The sequence below is a fragment of the Apodemus sylvaticus genome, chromosome 7 (assembly GCF_947179515.1).
Source record: "Apodemus sylvaticus chromosome 7, mApoSyl1.1, whole genome shotgun sequence".
Taxonomy (NCBI): domain Eukaryota; kingdom Metazoa; phylum Chordata; class Mammalia; order Rodentia; family Muridae; genus Apodemus; species Apodemus sylvaticus.
Genome location: NC_067478.1, coordinates 3,682,907 through 3,708,539, shown reverse-complemented (window position 1 = coordinate 3,708,539; position 25,633 = coordinate 3,682,907). Strand labels below are relative to the sequence as shown.

Here is a 25,633-nt window from a genome sequence, read left to right as displayed (position 1 = left end):
GTTGTTACCTTGTTCAGCCTCCTGGCAATGCATGCTCTGAGCAAGGGATCAGAAGGTGTCCACAGCGCCGCCGCCTCCTCGGTCTAACCCAGGTGTCTGTAGATGTCCTGTGGTGAAGGCTAGACGAACTCCCATCCACACTTAGTTAGATGCAGAGACTGATGGTCGCGGCCACCGTGATCTCAGCTCATCTTCTGAGCCTCTTCGGAGAGTAGATGCTTCATGGCAGCCCGGTGCTCTCAGAGCAGAGGGTGTGGGCTGCGTCCTAATGGTGTCCAGGGAGGTGGCGTCTCTTCACTGAACCTGGAGCTCACTCTTCAGCTAGGCTGGCTTTGGCCAGCGGGCTTCAGGGATCCCCCTGTCTCTGCCTCTCAGTGCTAGGATTATAGATGTGAGCATCACGCCTGGCTCCTCAGGGTCCGCCCCTCAGACTCACACCCCAGGCGCTTGGCTGGCTGAGCGAACCCCATCCCCTGCATTTTATACTTCTATAAACGGTTTACTGAAATGATGAGAACAATATCAAAATATTTTAAAATATCATACTATACAATAATTACATCAACTATATTTTATTTCAAAACAAGTATAAAATCTATAGAATATATGAAGTTTAGGAGATGCAGAATACCTGTGCATCAGATTCTTAACTAATAATCAAATCATGTCAACTTGATTTTAATAAGATTCTCATTTTTTTTTACATTGTAATGTCCTGTCATCAAAATGCATCCTGAAAACAATATCCAGCATGCTTGCCAGACACTGGGGGTTGGGGGTTGGGGAAGACGTAGTTGTTATTCTAACTGCCTGTTCACTCATGGAAGTGAACTTTGTGTGAAAGGTGCTGTCAGTTGAGTTCTGTGTACTGTAGGGACACGTGCCCTGTTCATTTAATCCTCCTTGGATAATTAGCTCTTGTGATAGCTTTATCTATCATGATACATACAGCAAACAGAAAAGGTTCCTGTGTGAACAGTCCCATCCCACAGGACTGTGGGTAGAGCAGAAAAGCTTTAGATTGTTAGGGATCCCGGTAGACTTTGGTATTGGAGGTGAAACGTCCTTAGGAGAAGCCAGTGTGATGTTCTGTTCATGCGGCCCTCAGACAAAGTCCCTACCCAAGTCTCCCAGAAAATGTAATCTTGAGGAAATGTCAAACAGGCTGAGGGATACAGTACAGAATAAAATGTGTTAATGTTCCTCAGAATGCTGGTGTGAAAAAAAAAAAACAAAACAGAGAGGCTGAGAGATGACTCTGCATGTAGATGCTTGCCGTGGAAGCTTGGAGATCTGAGTTCAGATCCCTACATTAAAAAAAAATCCAGGCACAATGGCGTGGGTCTGCAACCTGAGAACATGGGGGATGCAGTACATTGCGGAAAGAAACGGAACCCTAGGACTTGCTGGGCAGCTAGCTTTGCAGGTGAACTTCTCCAGGTTCAACAGAAGCTCAGAGGCCCGGATGGTGGTCAACATGGCTACTTTTTTTTTTTTTTTTTACCACATCTTGCTTACGTTTATTGACTCTGATGCCCATGCCTCTGCAAGAGCCATAGCTTTGCAGCACCTTGTGAAGTTTTTCCTGATACTGCATCACGGTAGTTGATTCACCCATTTTCGTGATTTCAAACATGTTTCTATTCTTGCTTTGTGTGCTCCTGCAGACACTGCTCTGTGCACCTGCAGACAGACAGTGCTCCACACACCTTTTCTTGCAGGTGCCCTTTGGACTCTGGCTGTTCTCTGAAGGACTCTAGGATTAAAACTTCAATCCCAGCCTGTACATATTTTTGCCTTTTAGGTAATGCTATATTTTCTTGCAGAATCACATGTACTTATTCTGCCCCCAGTGATGAACATTGCCTTCCATACCAGCTGACCAGTGTCCTGCCCTCTCTTGTGAAACCTCACTATGTAGAAGAAAATGTGAAAGCCCTGAAGACATGGTTCAGTCGCTAAAGAGGTCAGGACCTGGAGCCCTGGACCCCATGTTAAGAGCTAAAAGTCAGACACAGTGATGTAAATTCATAATTCCTATACCGGGGAGGCAGAGACAGGAGGACACCTGGGACTCAGACCAGTCAACCTAGCCTTTTGTGCAGACTCAGGCCAAAATACAAAATGGACAGCAATTGAGGAAGTCAGCCTCTGCCCTCACTTCCAACACACACAAAGAAAGGGAATGCTTTGTTTTAGGAGAGCAAAGTATTTTGAGGGTTTTAGATGTTTTCCTCTGGTTTCCTTAAAAGGAAGCTGAGAAGCAGAGACTACTGTTACTATTGAGGACACATTGTATACAGTATTCACCCAGCAAAGACTGTTTAGCCTTGAAAGCTGGATAGGAACACAGTATTTTGTACAAAGTTGCTATCTTCCATCCTCCCAGAACCCTCAGTGATGTGAGATGGACTCAAACACTCCCAGGCTGAGAGTGAAGCTTTAAAGTGATAAGAGGGAAAGGAAAGCTCTCCGGCCTCGGCCCCGGGTGATGATTCACTGAGGCGGGAGACAAGAGGAAAGAACCGGTGCCGTGAAGTAGTTCTAAACCCACTGCTGCTGCTTCATTAATGTTTTAGCCAGCGGTTTGTAAGGATCCCGGGCTCTCACGGGAGGGCTTGCATTAACAGCAGCACGGCGAGGTGTTTATTTACACCGAGTGCTGTCTGGATGGCTGTAGATGCTTTCTGCCTTGGGTATGCTGGTGTTTAAAATGTTAGCATTGTCTGCCAGACCCAGGTTTAGCCCTGTCCTCTGATTGTGTAACACAAACCACAAAATAACACACCTTCACAGAAGCCTCTCCATCCAGTCTGTCTGAATGCAACTCAGTATAGTGTTGTCTTTCTAAAACTGAATATGCAGGTATCCAGTGCCCCTGAGAGTGATGATTGTCTGAGGAATGACATGACTTCTTTCAAGGGGCAAAAACCACTGCATGTTTTGGGGCTACCCATGTATATCTCTTCTTGACCAAATCTGCTAAATACATTTTTATATACTCTCTAAAATACACGTAAAAAAAGAGCTTGTCTCTTTAGCCTTCTCCAGTACGCGGTTCAGCAGTGTTGTGTGTTCACAGCACAGGTCAGCAGTCACCCACCATCTACAGAAACATGGCTGCACAGCAGACTGCCCTCTGCCCAGGTTAGACAGACACTGCATGCCCCTTCCCTCCCCAGCCATGGGCAGCCACCCTTGTGCTCTCTCTCTCTCTCTCTCTCTCTCTCTCTCTCTCTCTCTCTCTCTCTCTCTGAATTCTGACAGCCTCAGACATTAAATCATGCTTTAAAAAATATCCATTTATGCTTGAAGTAAGTTAGTTTAGTAAGAAGCCCATCATTCAAATAGATACAGAAAAACATATGACCTCACTCTAGTATAAACACTATATGTATATAAAATGGAAACTTTGGATGCTTTTAATGAGAACACAAATGAGCAAAGCCTTATATGGAAGCAGGGAAAGATGGAGGGACACAGACAGACAGACAGACAGATAAGGCCTTAGAGATATGAGCATGTCAGTAAACTATAAAAAGAGGACACTCTGCATATACCTCAAATTGCCTCAGTCATTGGGAATACTAGCTAATGTGACATAGCAAAGAGTTCCCCAGAGTGCACAGGCTAAACCAACAGACAAGTGTTCCCGTCTCCCTGGAGCCTTAGCTGCAAGAGCCCTCATTGGCTAGCAGGACTCAGAGAGAGATGAATGCCGGATCCCAGCTGGCTTTCCCTTTATTCAAACAGGACCCCATCCATGGAATGGAGCCACCCATACGTAGGACCAGTCTTTCCATTTTACTGAGCGCAGTCTAAAACTCCCACTGATGTGCCCAGAGGTTTGTCTCCAGGGTGATGGCTGAAGATACTGTTAGCCGTCCCAGCATGGGGCCAGGCCCAGGAAGAGATGGCAGCTCATTAGCTAACTGGGGCAGCAGGCAGCAGCGTGGGAGGCGGCCCGCTCTGTTAGTCCTGTCCACCTTCTTCTGTTACCTGTCCTGATTGTAAGCTTTCTCTATAGTGGATGAAGCGCACACCTCGTGGTGACCGGGCATGTCTCTTCAAAATGTTGCTTCAGCAGTCTAATGCTGCCTACCTCGACACTGCAGAATTTTAGACAATCTTTATCTCAGGTGGACAGGCCTTCCACAGGTCTTTCTTCACCCATAACACCTCCCACACCAGTACCTGCAAAACAGGCACACACACACACAACCCCTCTACAGCAGGCAGGTTATCCTGTGCCCTGGAGAGCATGCAGTCAGGTAAGACACACACACACATACACACACACACCCACACCCCTTTATAGCAGGCAGGTTATTCTGTGCCCTGGAGAGCATGCAGGCAGGTAAGACACACACACACACACACACACACCCCTCTACAGCAGGCAGGTTATCCTGCGCCCTGGAGAGCATGCAGGCAGGTAACACACACACACACACACACACACACACACACACACACACCTCTACAGCAGGCAGGTTATCCTGTGCCCTGGAGAGCATGCAGGCAGGTAACACACACACCCCTCTACAGCAGTCAGGTTATCCTGTGCCCTGGAGAGCATGCAGGCAGGTAACACACACACACACACACACACCCCTCTACAGCAGGCAGGTTATCCTGTGCCCTGGAGAGCATGCAGGCAGGTAACACACACACACACACACACACACACACCTCTACAGCAGGCAGGTAAGCCGTACTCAGAGACCTCACAGCGGACCCTGCTCCGGACCCCCGCTTTGTTCATGCTGTACCTCATTTTCTTGAACCTCGGATCTCCAACCCAGGACTAGAAGACAAGCAACATAAACTCCCTTAGGAAGGGAAGGGACAAGATTCCTGAATCCAGCAGTGACTCTTCAACCCAGGAAGAAGAGTGGAATGTGCCGGCTCTTCCATTGGTCTTTCTCAGTAGACATGGGTGGGTCTGGAACATCCTATGTGGCAGTTGACCTTTTAGAACAGTGGTTCTCAACCTGTGGGTCGCAACCCTCTCAGAGTTCAAGTATCAGATATTTACAATTCATAACAGTAACAAAATCACAGTTGCAAAGTAGAAATAATTTTATGGTTGGGGGTGGGGGGGGGGTCACCACAACATGAGGAACTCTATGAAAGGGTCATGCTGCTGCAAACTACAAACTGCAAACTAGTAGGCTGAAAACTACTAGTATAGGAGATGACAGTACCCTCATCCAAGCCCAGGACACTTGATAGTAAAATGATACCTTTAATGACACTGGCACAGACTTGAGGCAGGACTCTGAGCCACACAGTGTTAACAGCTCCCCGGGAGCTGCACTGCCTCTGGCCTGGATGTTCCCTTCCTGGAAGATCAGTTGTATTTAATGTAGAGAACAGGTTGTTCCAACTCTGTGTCACAGATACTCATTTCCTGTTTGGGTGGCATGGACATGCGGGCTGGGCCCGCTGTTCCGTTCCCAGGGTGTGTTTGCTGAGCTCTGTGGCAGCGGCATATCGATATCAGACCTATTAATGTCAAGGGAGTAAGCCACCATCCTGGCTTTTGTTTGTCTCTTTCATAATTGCCTTGACAGCCCCAGGTCTCTGCGTTTCTAATTTCCAGGAACATTTTAGTGTATCTTCTGGTACAAAAACAGCCTCTGGAGGGAGGGTGCAAGGGGGGTGAATCTGAAGATCAATGTAGGGAGGGCAGACACCTCAGAGACATCAGATGAGGAGCTGACCAGAACTGTGAACAGTGGCTGCACAAAGGGTCTGCCAGAGATGAGCTGTTCCGTGTGGGTCTCCCTTACATGCAGATACTTTCTCTTACATGAGAAAAGGATTGGGCAGGGGGTGGGGGGGAGTCAGTAGATCCTCAAGTACTGGCTGCACAAGTGTGAGGGTCTGGGTTTGAATCTATGCAACTGCTGGGTGTGGCTGTGCCTGCCTGCAAGCAACCCCAGTGGTATGTGATGGAGAAACAGAAGGAATATTGGACTCGCCGGCTGCCAGCCCAGCTCGAGGTTCAGAGAGAAAGCCTGCCTCGGGGGACAAAGACAGAGGGTGAGAGAGCGGGATACCCACTGACCCACTGACCTTGTCTGCCGTCCATGTGCACACACAGGATGTGCCCTACACATACATGTGCTTGCACACCTTACACACATATATCATACTCACACACACATACAAAGCTTAATGAGAGCAAATATAGAAACAGAGAGATGTATGGACTTGTCGAGTTGAACAATAGTGAGGGCTTGGTTAAAAGTTAGAAAAGCCATAAGATAAATTATGAAATCTGAAATACACTTTCGTGAGATTATCAGATATATTATACTTGATTTTTAAAGAGTATATAATAAGCATTATCATCAAAAAATTTTTAAAAACTAAAGGTAACAACGGGGCAGTGGTGGCTCACGCCTGTAATCCCAGCACTCTGGGAGGCAGAGGCAGGCGGATCTCTGAGTTCGAGGCCAGACTGGTCTACAGAGTGAGTTCCAGGACAGCCAGGGCTACACAGAGAAACCCTGTCTTGAAAAAAAAAAAAAAAAAAAAGTAAAGGTAACTATGTGAGATACGGAATGTATTGGTTCCTAGTACATATGAGGGTCAGGTCATCACTTTATACATTTTAAATATAGACAGTTTTATTTGCCAGTTATCAGTTATACATTAATAAAGCCAAAAAGCTGAGAGAAGGGGGCATATCTGCAACATTCACGTTTCTCTCAAAAGGGCTCATAGAGCCTGAACTTAAACAGGACATGGGGCTGGAGTTCAAATCATGTACTGCTCTTGCAGAGGTCTTAAGCTCAGTTTCTAGAACCAAAGTTGGACAGCTCTGTACCACCTCTTCTGGCCTCTGCAGGAACTGTGTGCACGCACATACACAGACAAACAGACAGACACACACACACACACATACACACACACACACACAGAATACATAGACATATGCAAAAAGAAAATAAACATTAAAAAGAAGACTCTGGAACTAGAGAGATGGGTGGCTCTGTAGTAGAAGAACATTCACTGCTCTTCCACAGAACCCAAGTTTGATTCCCCCACGCCACTGCCTGTGGCTCCAGAGTCAGGGGATCTGACCCCTTCTTCTGACCTCTGAGGGTTTCTGCACATAGGTGATGCACTTATGTACTTGCCGGCAAACACACATTAAATAAAAATGAACTTTTAAAAGGAGGATGAGAGCAAAGGTTTGCCTCCCCAGCATCAGAATGGACTACTAGTGTCTCATAGCTTCCTCCTGTTGGGAGGGAAGCCTTTAAACACCCTCAGGGCTTCAGCAAAACAAAGGACAGGGGGAGCAGAGTGGGGCTTGGGTCCCTGAGTGATGCAGTTTGGAGGAGGCAGGGCCCAGCATGAGGGCTGTGGAGGTCTGGGGGGGGGGGCACCCCCTAAAGCTCTCAAAATCAACACTGAATGGCAGAGAATGCTTTTCAGTTTCTCCTCTGGGAAGAGGAGGGAAAGCCCTGTGTGGGGGCTGCATCCCCTACACCATGAAAGTTGTCCGGCCATAAGGAGGCCCAGCAGGCCCAGCAGGCCTGCCTCGGGCATGACCGGCTCTCAGAATGCTCACAAAAGCAACAGGTTCCTTCCTGTGGGTAAGCAAAGCACCGGAGAGCCACACTTGGTGGGTACAAAAGGCATAAAGGCGGTGCCGTGCTTGACTACAGGATACCTGAGCGTGTCCTGTGACACTAACCTCAGGGAGACGTGAACAAAAGTCTATTGGCCCCAGTTAGAGAACTAAACTAACAGACCTAAGTGTAAATACCACTGAAGCCCAGTTTGGTGACCTCATGAGTTTTACTGAGGTTACTTACAGGAGTATGGTGAGGGCTTACTTACAGGAGCAGAAATGACTGAATGACAGCTGCATCACCAAAGCCCACCCCAGCACAGTGACAACTCACGAAGCTGGGAGCCTGGAGCACACTGCACAGCCTGCAGGCCTCTCAGCTGACTGAGAACAGGTGGCTCAGTTGATCTAGGCCTCTTCCAGGTAGCCCTCTGTTTCTCCCAGGGACTGGGAGACTCCCAGCCTCTTTACTGTTTACTCTTGGAGAAGGAGGGGCCCAGTGAATCTGGTCAGTTTCAGTGACTTCCTGGAGCTATTTTGAGTTGTTTTCATCCTGCCTGAATGAGCTTCCTACAGAAGGAGGGGCCTAGTGAATCTGGTCAGTTTTGGTGACTTCCTGAAGCTCTTTTGAGTTTTCTTCCTGCCTGAATGTTCCAGTTTCCTACAGAGGGAGTGTCTCACCTCCCTGAGAACATCCTGTTGTCCCTCCTCCCTGCAAACCCTGTCAGTATTAAAGTGCTTCCCTCCAAGACAAGAGGAACTGTTTCACAAGAGAGGATGTGAGGAAATTAGCAACAGAGCATTTAATTTATTCTGAAGAGTTGTTCCGGGAACCACCATATCCCCAGCATCCATAACCTCTGCTTCATTCAAATGAAACCTTACATCAACAGTGTATCCTAGGGCCCTGTGTCTCCAAGTGCAGGCACAAGCTGGAGAGGGGGCCTTTTTCTTCAGTCTCCAAGATGGGATATCCTCAGAGACATCCAAATCTGGATTTGTAGACACAAGAAATGTTAAAAAAACAAAAAAAAAAAAAAAAAAAAAAAAAAAAAAAACATATGAACTGAATTACTTTGAAGTTTTTTTTTTTCAAGTTATGTGTATGTTATGTGTGGGAGGCTAAAGGGATATACATATAAATTTGGTGCCTGCGGTGTCCAGAAAAAGGCCTTAGGTCCTTAGGAGTTTGTAAGGGAAGGAATCTGCACAGGGCACGCCAAGACCAAGTTTTCCAGCACAAAGGAGATTTATTTGCCCCATAGAGACAGAGGGCAGGGAATAAGAGACAAGACAGAAGATAGAGGAGAAGGAGAATAGAAAAGGAGCAAGGGAGAGGAGGGAAGGGGTATTTGCCTCAGAGGGACAAAAGCCTGTCTCTAGGTAGAGAGGAGACAGATGTAGCCTGTAGGCAAATGGCAGTTTATAAAGAGAAAGGGGAGCCCCGCCCAATTAGGATGTGTAGGTTTGTTTTGATTGGGCAGGTTAATTGGGAGAGCCAAAGGAGCTTTTGGTCCCTGGTCCTCAATACTTTGATTGGTGGCTCCCTTCAGCAACATAATGTAACAGTTTAACTGCGGGAGGTTGGGGGGGGAGGGGGGAGGGGTTGTGGGGGGGGGGTTGGAGGGGGCAAGGCCTGCCAGAGCCACGTTTGCCTTGCCTTGCTTGGCTCAGGCCTAGCCGGAGTTACAGGCATATTAGTGCCGAAGGAAGAGGCTCTTTGCCAGGTGCAGCTGCTGTGTAACGGCCTTGGAGAAAGCTTATGTGTGAAGAATTGCCTTGCATTACTCAAAATAATTGTCTATAGATTCCTGTTTTCTTCTCTAAAAGTACAGACAGGCCCTGTGGTACTTGTGAATATGTGAGAACCCCACCAATCTATTTGAACTTGAAAACTTTGAGAGCAGTCACACCTTCACTGTGTGCACTGAGGGACATCAAACAGGCAGGCATCTTACTCCATTTTGTTTTGGACCTTGGCGTGTCTGAAGAGCGCATTAATGAGTGCGTTGTATGTTATTTCTGAGTGTTAAAAAACAAGACACTCAAAATTTTCATCAAGGAAATTCAGCATATTTGGGGGTGTTTTTCCTTCCTTCCTTCCTTCCTTCCTTCCTTCCTTCCTTCCTTCCTTCCTTTCTTCCTTCCTTCCTCCCTCCCTCCCTCCCTTCCTTCCTTCCTTCCTTCCTGTCTATCTGTCTTACTATGACCCTGTGCAGAGTCCCTGACTCATAGGGCTTCCTTAGGGAGCCAGTGGTGTCAGAGGGCTCTGGGCCAGTCCTTGGGGCTCTGGCTGTGGGTCCCTAGGAGCTAGGAAGATTCTCAAGTGACTTTGGGCCCACACCTTTGAAAGCCTTCATCTAAATGATAGAAGAAATGCAGATTACTGTAAAGGCCTCTGAAAGCTCTGGATGGGAAAGTGGCCAGCACAGTTCAGAACTGCTCCATGGTCTGGAGCTGAGCTCTGCTTCGAGGGACGCCAGACCAGCCCCAGGTGAGCTTTTTGGAGGATAGCTAGGGACATGAGGCTCCACCACACCACCTTCCTCTGCCTCCATTCTGCAGAGCTCAAGTCCAGCAAGAGTGTGGCACTGCACAGAGGCAGCCACAGTTTGAAAAGATGAACCTTTCTTTGCCAGTTAAAATGACAGCTATAGGGGAAAATCTGGGCATTCTGAGCTGTGGTTGGCAGAACTCCTACAGTTTGGCGAAGCCCCTGTTTACCGTTTGGATGGAGAAAACACCCCACCCACCTGCCTCCCACTTCCTACCCTCTAGATCAGCTCATTTATAGCATCTGTAGACCCGCCAAGAGCCGGGGGGAGGGGGAGCTCATCTGTTGCCATGGAGGCTCTCAGCTTCTTTCAGACCCAGACCTGGAATTGCTGACTTTGTAAATGAAACCCTCAGCCACCCTGGGAGAAGCAGAGAAATGAGTTCTCTGAATTTCCTGTAATGTTATTGAGAGCTAGCTCAGCTGAGTACTGCTCCAAGTGAGCAGATGTGTTACCCCTTTTACAGATGAGGAAAATGGGGGAGAGGTGGGGTGCCTGGTCCAAGCCTCACCACTCCAAAGCAGAAGAGCCCGGATCTCTACGTGTGGTCTCCTTCTGAGAACTTGTTTTCTAAAGAGTTCAGAGGGGGCTGGCAAGCTAGTAAGGTGGCTCAAAGCGCCTGTTGTGCAAGCCTGGTGCTGTGAGCTCAGGCCCCTTAGGAAGGACAGGAGCTGGTTCAGCCCTGCTCAGTGCCTTAAGTCTGATGGCAGACAGACAGTTATCTTTCCAAACAGTTAACTCAGAGCTTCTCTTGGGAGATATTTTTGGTTATGTGCAGATGGAGTTGATCTTTCTCTTCAAAGTCTCAAGTCCTGCTTCATAGAGAATGCCAAAGGCAAATAAGAAGTAACCCCACCCCCACCACCATGCGCCCCTTACATGCATGTCCATGACCACGTTCACTCCAGAGGTAAGCGTTTGGAAGCAAGACCCTCGAGGGTCTCTGTGAGCCTCATCTGCAGACGCCTGGACAGTGGGCCCTGGCTCTGTACTCCACCTGGATGCCAGCAGAGCATTTGAATTCCTCCTCTGATGCCCGGGGTAACAAGGGTAGACAGTGATTCAGGAACTTGGGGGAATTCATCCCAAGCGGGTTAGAAACCCTGGTCCTTCGTCTGGCCCAGGCCATCACCCTAGAGGGCAGGCCTGATTTACAGCATAAATGACCAGCTCCTTTCAGGGTTACTGTTCATTCTTCAAGTAGATCATTAGCAGTGGCCTATTCTGAGATTTACACTTGAGCATACAATACACTGTCTTCACACTTTATGGAAAGAACTTTATGTCCTTTCCCTTTTTTGTCACAGCCCTTGGGGTTGCATCCAGTTGAGGAGGCATGTGCGTCTCTTTTCAGTTTTTCTTTACTCCCTGCATGTGTGAGAGAACCCATTTCTAACGTGACACGCGCGTTCTGGATTCTTTATATTTTGCAGATCATTTGCCTAACGCAGTACAGTCTACGGGATTGTGATCTTTCAGATCTTTCTGTAGACATGTGAGTGTGCGTGCTGTGCTCTCACAGAGGATCTTAGCTCAGTTTCCTGCACCCATGTCAAGCTTCCCACTGCCACCACCACCACTACCTCTAACTCCGGTTCCAGGAAAACTGGTGTCGTCTTCTGGCCTTCATAGGCACTGCACCCACAGGTGCATAAATAAAAACAAACATTTAATAACTAAAAATTAAATAATTAAAGTCACAAAAGTTTGTAGAACTCCAGGCAGATGTTGGCTGGTAACCATTTTAGACACAAAGATGCCAAAGTGCTCAGAAGCAGAGTGACTTGTGTGGTCCCAGAGATACCGAGGGGTGGGGCTGTGTCTGTCACTTGGTTCCCATATATTAGTGCTTGTTTGAGTCAAAGCTGGTCACACTTGAGCGTCTCTTTGCCTGGGAGGTGTATGCAGAAAAGACTCTCCAAAGCTCTCTTCCAGACTTACCTTCCTCCTGCCATCTAATCTGAGTTTGTGGTTGACGTGTAAGTCTTGTCAGTTCCAAACCTATGCATCTCAAATTTGCAAAGCGAGAAAGGTGGAAAAATAAAATAAGTGTAAAAACCCCTGTGAATTTTCTCCACAAAGCTCAGTCAAACCCGGAGGCTTTAAGTGAGCCTCAGTGGCTCGCTCTCCTGTGTGTTGGTGGGCTTTCCCTGCTGGCTTGTCTGAGATTTCACAGCTCTGCAACACCTCCCTCCCGAAGCCAGTAATAGAAACTGGAGATGCTGTGTGCCAGTCCCTCACTCCGGATTGCCCTCTGCAAAGAGCCCTGAATCCTGTCTCAAAAAAAGGATGCCTGGGTTACTGTCTTTCTTTGGGCCTTTCTAGCCAGGGGCACAGAGAGGAGAGATTTGGGGTCTCTACCACCTACCTCCTGCCATTTGTTTCTTTTTCAAGATATTCAGGTCTCATCTGGGCCCAAGAGTTTGGTAGAAAGAACATTGCTGGTTCTGGTAACCTTAACAATTAATTTTCACAATTTGATACAATCAGTTATTTACTATAATCCTTTATCAGAGGCTACTGTAGGTGTCTTTCTGTCAAAACGGGTCATTTTGACCTATCTTGTGCATGGGTTTTCAGTTCGTATGCTCTGTATCTGTGAATAGGTTGGGAAGTGAACTATGAAATACCGTTTGAACTACTGTCTCCACGTCAGTGAACACAGGGGTGGGTCAGGTACTGGGCCTTTCCTCTGCTGATGCAGCAAATGGGTGCCGAGCATCTATCAATAGCTGCCTGTGCTTGCCCCACCGCGGACCTGCACCTAACCCTACGCATGTTCTTGAGCAGCAACTGCTAAGACACATGTGTTCCAGATGTGAGATCAGCCACACTGGAATGTTTTGTTCCTTGTGCAACCACGGCCTGTGACAGGTTCCTCAGGTCCTGACGCTAAGTGCAGAATCCCCAGGTTTTCTGCATACCATTTTATTTCATTTTTTATTTTAATGATTATTTCATACAAAGCAACAAGTTTCTGGCATTTTCATGTATATATATCATTACATTTTGTCCTTTTAAAAAAGACTTTTATGTATATGGATGTTTGCCTGAACGTGTGTGTGTGTATGGTGTGTGTGGTGTGTGTGGGGGTGTATGTGGGTGTGTGATATGTATGTTTAGTATCTGTGGAGGTGAAAGGAAACTCTTCAGTGCCAGATTTCCTGGAGCTGAAGTTACAGGCAATTGTGATGTACCTGATGTGGGTTCTAGGAACCAAGCTCCTGGCTCCTTGAAAGATAGCAAGAACTTCTAACAGAGGAGCCATCTCTCCAGCCTCCCAAATATCTCTTCAAGAGAATTAATGGCCTTTGCCTCCTTTATGATAAACATAAACTAAAGTTGCATTGCTGTACCAATGTTCAAAGATTAGCAAAGATGGAAAGGTGAAATGGTGTGCATCAGAGAGTAACTAATACACATGGGCCATACATGGGGATAGCACACATGAGTCATACATGGGGATAGCACACATGAGTCATACATGGGGATAGCACACATGAGCCATATATGGGAATAACTAACACACATGAGCCACAAATAGGGATAGCACACATGGGCCGTATGTGGGGATAACTAACACACATGGGCCATACATGGGGATAACTAACACACATGGGCCATACATGGGAATAACACACATGATTCATACATGGGGATAACTAACAAATGAGTCATACATGGAGATGGCACACATGAGCCATATATGGGAATAACTAACACACATGAGCCATACATGGGGGATAGCACACATGAATGAAATCCCCTACCACCTGTAAATGGTGGGTAAACCTTTCAGACCATGTGTCTGTGCCTAGGAATTTATCCTGCAGATCCATTCACTTACATCCAGTGAGTGGAGTAAGAAGTCGTTCTTGAAGCATTGATGTAATAGCAATTAGAACAATCTAGCTACCAGTAAGTAAATAAGGCATGGGATAAATGAGTTGTAGAAGGGCCATCAGGTGATGCATTTATGAACCCCCTACAAAGGAGCGAGGAGCACACTTGCTGTGGTGGTGTCTAGGATGGGTTCCTAAAAGCCCTGCAGTGCAGCATGGTCACTTCTGCATGGCCAGTGTCTCATGTGTACACAAAGGAACCGATCGCATTGCTCAGTCTTCGTTACTGTTCTGTTGCTGTGAAGAGTCACCGTGACCAAGTCGACTTCTGAAAGGAAGTGTTTAATTGGGGGCTGGCTTACAGTCTCGGTGGTTAGTCCATAATCCTCAAGGCGAGAAACATGGTAGCGGGTGGGCAGGCATGGCGCTCAGTGAACGCTAAGGTCTTATCAGAGAGGTGGAGAGCAAGTCTCTGGGCGTTTGAAACCTCGAAGCCCACCCCCAGTGACTCGCCTCTAACCAGGCCTTGGACAGTTCCACTAACTGGGAACAAAACATTCAAATACATGAGCCTGTGGGGGCCATTTTCACCCAAACCATCACAGTAGCCCAGATGGAAATTGGAGGGATGGTAGCCGTGAATGAGTGGAAGACTTAAATCTCAATGCCTATGATGTGTTATTTACTTCTTCAGGGGGTTGGAGGGATGGCTAAATCTACAAAGACCTGTCGCTCAAGCGTGATGATGAGTTTGAGAGCCCCAGCACCCACATAAAAAGCTGGGTGTGGTGCATGTACCTGTAATCCCAGCTCTGGGAAGGCAGATCCCCAGGTCTTGCAGATCCCCAGGTCTTGCAGATCCCCAGGTCTTGCTAGCCAGCCACTCCAGCTTAAAGGTGAGCTCCAGGTTCAATGAGACCCTGTGTCAAAAATGATGTGGGAGCAAGTGATGAAGACAACTAGAACTGACCCCTGCCCTGTACACACACACACACACACACACACACACCTTATTTACTTATTAAAATTACAAGACAAAAAGAGGGATGGGCTCTACCAGTGGCCAACAATAGCCCTTGTTCTTTCTTTGGACTAAAAGGACCTCACTTGGGGGCAGGCAGGTGACAGACAATGAGAAAGTGTCAGGTATGAGCTCACCACAATCCCAGCACCAACCACCTGAGCAGCTTACTGTGCGTGCACAGCGAGGCCCTCACGGTAGCCCGATAGCCGTAACCACTGGCTTTCCCAGCAGCCTCCTGCTCCCTCGACTGCACGGATGCAGTGAGAGTGCTAATAAGAACCACCCGTCAGCCAGCTTCCTCCGGCAGCCTTCCTGATAGATGATAGAAATGCCTCATTCGGTAGCTTACGGTTGTAGCTTACAGTTAGTTGTGCTAGTTAAGTTTGGGTGAAGGAAGCAGGAGAAAGGAAGTACTCACACTCAATAAAAATCTGTACATTCTCTCAAGGCAAACCAGGGACACATTAGTATCTTGGGACCACAGGGAACCAGTGCTGCTCCTCCCCCTCTGGGTCCCTAAACCACAGGGAACCCTTGACAGCGCAGCTCCCCTCCTTCACCACCACCACCACCCCCGCCCCCTCCCCGTGTCCCTGGAGATGGAGGAAGACGTGATCATTTGTATTCTGAAGATAAAGGTGTGAGGCGTAGGAAGGGAAGTCTACGTCGTCAAGGCCACGGGGAGGTAGAGTGTGTGCTCGGGCTGCTTGCGCCGGCGACCTCTGCGGATTATCCTCATTAGTGGGAGGCTGCACGCATGCACGCGCTCCCAGATGAGCCACCCCAGCTCAAGAGGACAAATCTGCTGCAGTTAAACCAAGAGCAGCCGGTCTCCAGATCCACGGGGCTAAATCCAGTTACTTCTGGCAAAGGAAGAGTGGATGCCAGTCTGCTTTATAAGCAGAGGAACAGAAGAGAGGATGGCCTGCACCCTCCTCCCAGAGCCACGGAGGATTGACAGCTGACAGGTTTAATTAAATCAAACTCTGTGGGCCATAGTGAAGGAGGTCAGTCTGAGGGCGGAGCCGAGAGCCGCACAGAGTGTGACACAGGAAAATGGCCAAGGCCAAGATGGGCCGGTGTCTCAAGTCCACACAGGGCCACTTGGGAGCCTAAGAACAGCCTGGTGGGGGGCAGGGGAGAGGGAGAGGGAGAGGGGGAGAGGGAGAGGCTTCAAAGAGGATGTTCTGATGTGCCCAAGCCAGGTGACAGCAACCAGGTAAGTCCTAGAAAGGAGAGGTCCTGGGCACGTGCGTTTTTGTCTCAAAACAGATGCGGTGTGTCGGAGATTTGCCTGACAAGTCAAAACTCAGATTCCTCCAAGGCTCCCCTGTCGTTAGACACCAGCCCCGCGGGTTTCTGCAAGTTTTTAAGAGTAACCAGAAAATGATTGCAATAACAAAAACATGGGGCCTGGGCATCCTTCAAAGATTTTACTTTTATAAGTATGTGTATGTATGGGATTGGGGTGGTGCACATAAGCACGCATGTTTCTGAGGCTGGAAGAGGGCACCAGATCCCCGGAGCTGGAGTCACTGGTGGGTGTGAACCAGACAGCCATAGATGCTGGGAACTCACCTCTGATCTTCTGCAACATCTGTCTGTACCAGCAGGTGGCGCCGGGCCATCTCTTCAGCTCCAGCGCCAGTTTTCTTACAAATTGGCTTGTTGAGACTTTGCTTCCTGCTCCCTTTTAAAAATACCTTATTATTATTTGTATGTGTATGTGTATGTGTGTGTCTTGTATACACATGTGCACACATGTGTGCAGGCACACCCACACCACAGTACACAGGTAGAGATGAGAGACTAACTAACAGGGGTCAATCTTGGACCCCTCTTCTTCTCTTTTAATTTTCATAATGATACATTTATGTATAGAATCAGAGTTCTGATTTAATATCCAATATGTGATAACCACCCTGGGGTCTTCAGCTTCCTGTCTCCTTAAACGTTTACTCTTCTTTTGTGTTAGGACCCTTTAAGTCATCTCTGGTTCTTTATAAAGGACACAGATGACGTACAGCCACTGACTGAGCCATAGGTGGTCAGAGATTGCTACTCCAGAAGAACCAGACCTGTTCTGCAAGCTGTCTACCTCCCCACCCCAACCCAGCTCTCTCAGCCTCCAGTCACCTCTGCTCTCTCTGCACCCATGATACCAAATTTTGTTTCCACATGAGCGGGAGCCTGCAGTGTTTGTCTTCCTGTGTTTGGCTTGGGCCAAGGAATCTCCCCTTGACTGTTACCTCTGCTGAGCAGCGGTGTCTCGGGGTTTAACCCCGTGGGTCTATTTCTGCCTTTATTGTGTGTGTGTTTTGTGAATCTAATTGAAAACCTTATTGCCTTTGTTCCGCTGTCTTGGAACAGCTCTTCTGTTTTTAGTATGTTACGGTTTCAGGTTGCACCCTTAGGTGTTTGATGGTGTACCATGGGCTGAGAGGCGAGGGCTTCGTTCCAGTCTTAGGTATAAGGATGCCCAACTCTGGCCTTTCTTTGCCTGTGTCTGATGCCTTCGTTAGAGATGGTTGGTTATAGGGAACATGTAGATCTAGTTCTGGGTTCTCTGTTTAACCCATTGATCTGCGTTTTGCATTTTATCATTGAGCTATGGTTGCTTTGTAGTATCAGTGTCTCTCCCACTTTCTCATAGCTGACGGACTCTGAAAAGTGGCCTATCACAAGGCATATAACTGGCTGTCTCAAGGCACATAACTCACTATCCCAAGGCACATAACTGGCTAAATGCTATCCTGCTGCTTACAGGGTACACCCCAGGGTGCATTTGTTGCTTTTTGAAATCACGTCATATTTTATGGGTATACAAGGGGTACATATGAGCCCAGCACTCATCGCCGGTGCACACGTGAGGGCAGAGATATGTATCAGTCTTTTGCCCCTCTAGCATGAAGGTTCTAGAGACTGAACCCAGGTGGTCAGGCTTAGAAGCGTCTGCCTGTGCCCTCTGAGGGCGGCTGCTGTGCCAGCTGCCTCCTTGGCCAGGTGTTGTGTTTTATCTTCTTCAGCTTCGGACGAGCCGCTCACCTCTGCCTGTCTAACTGTTCTTCTCTTTTCAATTCCACACACAGACGAGTCAGCACGGGGGCTGAGGTCCCAGGCTCTGGAGCCCCACCACGGGGCACATAACCTGCCTCTGCCTCCCCTCATACAGTTACCATGGGTGCTTAGAGTGCCTTCTGGGAATAGAGAAGAATAAAGGACATTTCCTGGGGCTGTTTTTAACTTAAAAAGCTAATCTCGCACCACTTACATGATTGTCTGACACTCGGGAAGTTCAGGATGCATCAGGCCCATGCAGGTGTGGGCTGTGGAGCCCAGGGGACCTGGGAGCTGGATGTGGCAGCACTCACCACTTGGGCTACGTCACCTTCAGGGGCCTGGGGTCCTGGACTGAGTGAGAAGGAAACAGGAAACAGGTCCTGCACAGATCTCTCTCTGCTTCTTTTTTTTTAATTAGGTATATTCTTTATTTACACTTCAAATGTCCCATTTCCTGGTCTCCTACCCCACCCCCACCCCGACCCTATCCGGCTTCTTGACTGTGGATACAAAGTGTCCAGCTGCCTATAACTCCCATGGCCACGCCTCCCCCGCCATCATGGTCCTGCACTGAGCTCTCTCTTCCTCCCGACAGTGGATACAAGGTTTCCAGCTGCCTCTAACTCCTGTGGCCACGCCTCCCCTGCCTTCAAGCTCTGTACCCTTGCACCCTGAGCCCAAATCAGCCCTTCCTTCCTGCAGTGACTTTTGTCAGGACTAGTATCACACGGCTGGAGAAGTTTGCTTTCCTTGGGCTTTGGCTATAACCTCAGTCCGTGTGTCAGTCTCAGGTGTCCTTGCTTCTAGCCTTGACTTTCCATCCCTTGTTGCTCTTTGTGAGCTCCCACTTCTTCACCTTAGCAAGCTGGGCCACGTTAATAGCCATCGTCACCTGTCAACTGAGCATGACACTTCAAGCCTCCTAGCCGCATGTGTCCAGAGATTCACAGTGACATACTCAGGGGTCCCTGCATGCTAGCTGTACTTTGCCATTTTGAGTCTCTGCATCTCTTCGACTTCTCGGAATAGATTGCTTTGACTTGGTCTCTCAGAGCATTTCTGTCGTCAGACTGTAGGAATCTTCCTTCACAAACACTCGAGTGACAGGTACACTCAACTGACAGGCTCTGAATCAACCCCTGGGCTCTTCAGAAGCTGCTGATCTCTTTCTAGCTCACTAACCCTGCAAGTGCAGTCCCTCTCACCTGGAAGTGTTCAAAGTCACGCTCTCAAGCCTTGCTTAGCCAGCCTTGGGGTAGGAAGGCGGATTGCCTTTCAGAACTCTCAAATGCCAAGAAACACATTAATCAAGAAGGGTAACCCTTAGTTAGAATGAAATGTAAGAAGCCTGATGTGACCTGTATGCTTGTAATCCCAGCACTCAGGAGATGGAAGCAGGAGTTCTTGAGCTTCTCAAGTTCAAGGTCACCTGGGCTACATAGTAAGACATTGTTTCAGAAAAAAGTTAAAAAGACAATGTAAGACTTCAGTGTTGTTTCCATCCAGACTGTTTTTAGAATTTACTTAATGACTATATGGACAGCCTTTAGAAGAGCCAGAGGCTCTTTGGATACAATAAGTTGGATGCTGATAAGTAACAAGTTCTGAAAAGTCACCTAGGATGGAGTTCTGCGGGAGGTCATACCCCAGCATCATGTCATTATAAACCCTGACGAGAACTGATTTCTTTCCTTGTAAGGGCTTGTATTGGTTTGAATAAAAATGACCCACATAAGCTCATATACTGCTTAGTCCCCCCCCCCCCCCCCCCCCGTTGATGCACTGTTTGAGAAGGATTAGGAAGTGTGGAGCGGGCGTGGACTTGATGATGTGGGTGTGTCACTGGCGGTGGGATTTGAGGTTTCAAAAGCCCTTGCCAGACCCAGTGTCTGTCTGTCTGTCTGTCTGTCTATGCCTGTTGCCTGTCGATCAGGATGTAAAGCTCTCAGCTACCGCTCTGTCTGTTCCCCACCATACTGATCATGGACTAACTCTCTAAAACTCCAGGCAAAGACAGAAATGAAATGCTTTCTTCTCTAAGTTGCCTTGCTCAGAGTGGCTCCTCACAGCGGTAGAACGGTGACTGTGACTGGGCTCGAGAGAAGACTTTTGTTGCTGTTTAGGTTTTGGGAATCGTGTCATTAACGTTAGAGTTTCTTGCAGGACACCAAATCCAGGGAATTGGTCTAGAACAGGGTTGAGTGGGTGTGTCTGTGTCTGGAGCTTCTCTTCAGTACTGAGCAGTGATTGTGTGAGTTGATACCGGCAGGTGACAGGCCCAGCCCCAGGGAGTTCTGGGCTCCTTAGACCTCTGCTGGCAGAAGACAGGGATGGTGGCTTAGAGGGAAACTTGGGGCTGCACACCAGCATCCCAAGCAGATGACGATTCTGGGCTTGGGGCTTCAGTGAACAGTCAAATGCCTTCTAACTGCCTCTTACCAGTGTCTCTATAGGAGAATGCAACTTGGATGGTTTTGTTTTTGGTTTTTTTTTTTTTTTCCATCTTCCCCTCTAATTTTTTAGAAGAAGAAAACCTTACCATTTTCTGGTTCTTACCATATATATCCAAAGTCTATAGTTGGTTCAACATCACATTAGACCAGATATGTACCTCATAAAAGCTGGCCCCATAGTCACTGAATTCTCTGTTAAGTAAGTCAGTAGAGAGCGCTCAGTCACACTGGAAAAAAAAATGACAAAATGCAGCCTAATGCTAGTCACATCCTAGGGGGACAGACACACTTCTTTATCAGTGCAGAGCAATTCCTGGAAATGTGTCCTTGCTCTCCCAGCGGTAAGTACCTCCCAGGCCTGTAGACTTTACTCACCATTCAGTTCAGCTTGTTTCTGCGTTCTTAGCTGTGTGTCGTGGACACAACTTGAGTTTGGATGTGGGTCTTAAGCACAGCATTCTTTAATTTTATTCAAGAAGTAATGTCAGTAGAACGCCACCATCGTGGGTCATTTGGAGAACCTGGCTGATTGTAAAGACTTGGTACCATTTTCTTATAACTATTGGACCTGCATTTGAGAGTTTGGTTTCAATTATTATGTTAATCTTTATAGCTGTGTGTTGCCCAGTCTGGTTCATTTTCCTTAGAAAAAGGGATGAGGTGAGTTAACTGGCTCTATCTCTTATGGTCAAAGTTTAAAACAAGGTTATCACTCTACTTTTAAAAATACACAGTAAATGTTGCTAGGTCCTTGGTCACCACGCTTTGATGTCCTATGGAGAATTTTTGTTTTGTTTTGTTTTGTTTTGTATCTTTCGAGACAGGGTTTCTCTGTGTAGCCCTGGCTATCCTGGAACTCACTCTGTAGACCAGGCTGGCCTGGAACTCAGAAATCCACCTGCCTGTGCCTCCCAAGTGCTGGGGTTAAAGGCGTGCGCCACCACTGCCTGGTTTTATGGAGAATTTTGCTTAAACGCAAATTTAACCCAGCAAGGCTGAGAAGATAGTGGGCTGCTGAGGTTGTGCTTCCACACCAGGCCTCCAGGTGGCGCTCATGTTGTTGGTTACCTGGGAAGCAGTGAGATCAGCAGAGCAGGATTTGAGCCAAGTCTGTTTTACAGACTACGCTTTCCTACCAGACCCCTAGGTGGCGCTCATGCCGCTGGCCCCAAGACCAGTGGCAGAGCTGGGAAGTCCATGGGACTTCTTTTGCAAGGTGCTCTGCCTTGCTGGAGTTGAAGACCTGGGGACGCCTGACCTCGTCACCAGCAGCTGCGGCCTGAGCAGACTTCTTTGCAGGCAGCTCCTGCCTCCTCACAGCTGTGCTGTTTAAATCCAGTCAACCCAGGTCAGTCTGGCATTCCTGGGTGAGGTTAGAGTGAGATCCTGATTCTTTCAACGCAGTTCTTGAGCTTGAATTAGGATTCTAGTCTGTCTTGGAATGAAAAGGCACGATGTTTGCCAGCAGAGTCAGGCCGTGTGAGCAGAAATTAGAAAAGCACTCACACAGCTAGCTCACTGAAGGGCTTCGTGTTTGTGGTGTGCTGCTAAGTGGTGGATTTTTAACAGGGAAGATTATAGTTATTTTACGGTTTTCTTCTGATTCTTTGCTTCGTGTTGACTTCCTGTTCCTTCATCTCTGAACCAAGCAAAAGGCCTAACTTGCAATAAGAACTCTGCGGGAGCTTCTGTGGATCAGACTTCAAGGCACTAGCCCAGGGTGCTGTCCACACTCAGGCCTCAGGGTTGTTTGTTCTTTGGTTGAATTTGGATTTTTCTTTCCTTTTTCTTTAGAAATCTTTAGATTCTTTTTCTGAATTTTCCAAAGGGAGTGTGTATTTTTACATTCACAGTAAGAAACGTTACAGAAAGCTGTTCCTCAAATGGAAGGTCTTTAGAGTCAGTTCTCACCAAACATGAAGGGAACTGCCACTGTCTGCACTGACCATGACTGCCTTGTTCATTGGGGGATAGCCTTCCCGTGGTGCTTCACGCCGATTGAAAAGACACTGGAGCCTTTTGCCGGCTCATTGCTTCTTTTTATTTCTCCAAGCTGGATTAAAAGTGCTGATAATACAGTAAGAGTATCAACTATAAAGCCTACTGCTAAACAGATGTTTCTGTGAGTTAGCTTTTCTGCATTAATAAACTACAGAGAATTTAGTGGCTTAAAATAGCAAGCATGTGCTGGCTCACTGGGTAGATTCAGATGGGTCCTGCTTCTCACCCAGGGGCCCCTGTGCATCTCTGGCCAGCTGGCGGCTGATAACCCGATTCACCTCTCGGGGCTTGGCTCCCCACAGGTCTCTATCCCAGGGCGGGCCAGCTTGGCTCCGCATACATGGAGACAGAAGGACCCCCAAAACATCCAAACTCTCTGGAGGCTGAGGCACAAGTACTACCTCCTTGTGGGGGATGCTGCCAAGGGATGTCGACACTCTACAGTCTAACTTTTCCTTGTCTGACAGGCTTCTGAGGACGCAGTCTCTGGAGTGGTTCTACAACAATGTGAAGAGCCGCTTCAAGCGCTTCGGCAGCGCCAAGGTCCTGAAGAACCTGTACAGAAAACACCGACTGGAGAGCGGTGCCTGCTTTGACATCCTAGGTACCAGAGTGCCCACTGCTCTAGGAGGAGGGGTTGGTGGCTGGGGTAAGAGGAGAAAGAAGGCCTGGCTTCGGGTCCTCTTCTCTGGGGAGCACTCTCTTCATAGAGACAGAGAAACTTGTTTAATTAGTAGGTTCTGGAAAGAAGGCAGGTGGTGAGGAGTGGCGGGTTTTAACTCAGGGTTTGTTTTGATGTGTGTGAATGCATGTGTGCATGGGTGTGCATGGGTGTGTGTGTGTGTGTGTGTGTGTGTGTGTGTGTGTACACTTGGATGGGAAGGCCTGGAGTGAGCTTCCAGGGGAAGAGTTGTCTACCTTGTTTTTGAGACAGGGCCTTTCACGGGCCTGGAACTCACCAAATAGACTAGGACAGCTGGCGAGAGAGACCCAGGGACCCACCTGTCTCTGCCCCTCCATTGTCTCCCCCAACCTCCGGTGCTGGGGTTAAAGGCCCACACAACCATGCTCGGCATTTTATGGAACTCAGGTCCTCGAGCTGAGTAGCAAGCACTTTATACACAGTATCTCTCCAGCCCCAGCACATGGACCGTGAACATTCATACTGGATTAGACTCATTGAGGGCTTGGAAAGCCAAACTATTTCAGCAAAGTTTAGGTGTTTTAATGATGGGTTTTTGTAGTATAAATCGTCCCTGTGTGTTCATGCACACAACGATGTGCACACATCTATGCACATGTATGTGAAGACCAGAGGAAAGCATGGTAGTCTCTTATCCCCTCGATACAGAGTCTCCTCCTGCCTCCACTGGCCATGGCGCTGGAGTTGTAAGCTTATGTGAAGCCACACCTAAGCTTTTTACACTGGTCCTGGGGATTTGAACTCAGGTCCTCACGCTTCTGCAGCAGTGCTCTGACCACTAAGCAATCTGCCCAGCCCCTAAAACAACTCTTAACTATCACTCCATGATGACAAACCATTGAAAAGTTGTTTCCATGTGGAGATGAGAGACCGGATCTATATCCCGAGAGTGCATGTACCCACTTAACTCATAGTTGGAATTCTATTTCCCAGACTTGGAACCCAGTGTCCTAGCAAAGGTGACAAGAATGTCAGTGTCCTCCTGGAAAGCCCAGAGGGCAAACTTCACCCGCAAGCGTCACAGGAAGGTGCCTGGCTGAGTAAAGCAGCAGCCGTGTGAGATCAGACATGGTGGCTTAGCTTTCTTCTCTCTCGGATTGCATCTCGGGGACACCTCTGCAGCAGAGAAAGGGGACAGTTAAACCATTAGTGCAGGGCCACTGTTTGGGTAGCTGCCACACCCCATCTAAAGATAAAGAGATGCCACTCACAGAGCACACAAGTGCTATCTATGTGCCTGTTTTTCTGGTCAGGAGGCCAAGGGCTAGAGAGGGTTGTAAGTTGCTGAAGGCGACACAGCAGGCAATGTGCAGGTCCAGAGACTCTGTCACAGTCTCCAGTCCTTGCCTCATGGCTTTGCCCTTCCCTCACACTACCTCCAAAAAACTGAGCATGGGCTGCTATGTTAGAATTCACAAGAGCAGGCCACTGAAAGTTTGAGAGACTGGAAAAGCCTCTCTCTGTCTCGTTCTCTCTCTTGTTCTCTCTCCCTCTTTCCCTCCCTCTCCCTCCCTCCCTCTTCTGTCTCCCTCTCCCATGAATGTGTATGTGTGCGTGCGCGTGCACCCATGTATGCATGTGCACATGCACAAGCATGGTGCCTACAGAATCAAGAAGAAGCTATCAGATCCTTTGGAGCTGGACTTGCAGATGGTTGGGAATTTCCTGGTGTGGATTCTGGGAGTTAGAGATGGTTGGGAACCTCCTGATGTGGGTCCTGGGAACTGAGCTTGGGTCCTCCGGAAGAGCAGTAAAGCTTTCTTAATCACTGAGCCATCTCCCCAGCCCCTTGGCAAGGACCATTCTGATGTGTTATCCAGAGCAGAAAATAGGAAGGCAGGTCACACACGAAACCTCAAAAGAGGAAGAAGGGTCATTCCCAACAAGCCCACTCTTGAATGACCACACTTCTGGGTAACACTAATCCGCCAGTTAGGGGTGGGTTCTTCTGCTCTCGTCACCTCTTATTAAAGCCTGCTTCCATAATCATCACATTGAGGATTAAAGTTCATCGTGAGTTTGGAAAGAAAATATACTCAAGCCATAACAGAAGATACTGGAAGGAAGTCGGGGTACAGTTGCTCCAAAACCCATTGTACAGAGAGAAAAACAGCAGGTCAAATACTGGACCCTTGTGGCATCAACCCTTTTGCCAGGCGGCCTTTGTCCATGTGGCTGGCCCGCCGGCCCCGTGGCTTGCACCCATCTATGTTCATCAGATGTCTGTGTTACTCTGTCCTGTAGGAGGAGGATTGTCTGAACCAAACCTGGAGAATGAAGGAGGGAGCATTTCAGGAAGTGACTCCACATTCTACAGGCAGTCAGAAGGTAAGGTCGCTTGGCTGACAGCTGCTGAGAAGTTAGTTGGATGGCTCGAAGGCTGGAATCAGCTGGCTGTGACCAT

The 25,633-nt window shown here is 48.1% G+C and overlaps 1 protein-coding gene across 1 annotated transcript in view; it reads left to right on the top strand.

Annotated features, from left to right (window-relative positions):
- The window catches only part of Myrip (myosin VIIA and Rab interacting protein), a 171,515-nt gene that overhangs the window by 96,102 nt on the left and 49,780 nt on the right, over positions 1 to 25,633 (top strand). The window contains exons 4-5 of the mRNA XM_052186959.1: positions 22,994 to 23,130; positions 25,474 to 25,557. Of these exons, the coding sequence (XP_052042919.1) occupies positions 22,994 to 23,130; positions 25,474 to 25,557 (221 nt within the window). The remainder of the gene's footprint in view (positions 1 to 22,993; positions 23,131 to 25,473; positions 25,558 to 25,633) is intronic.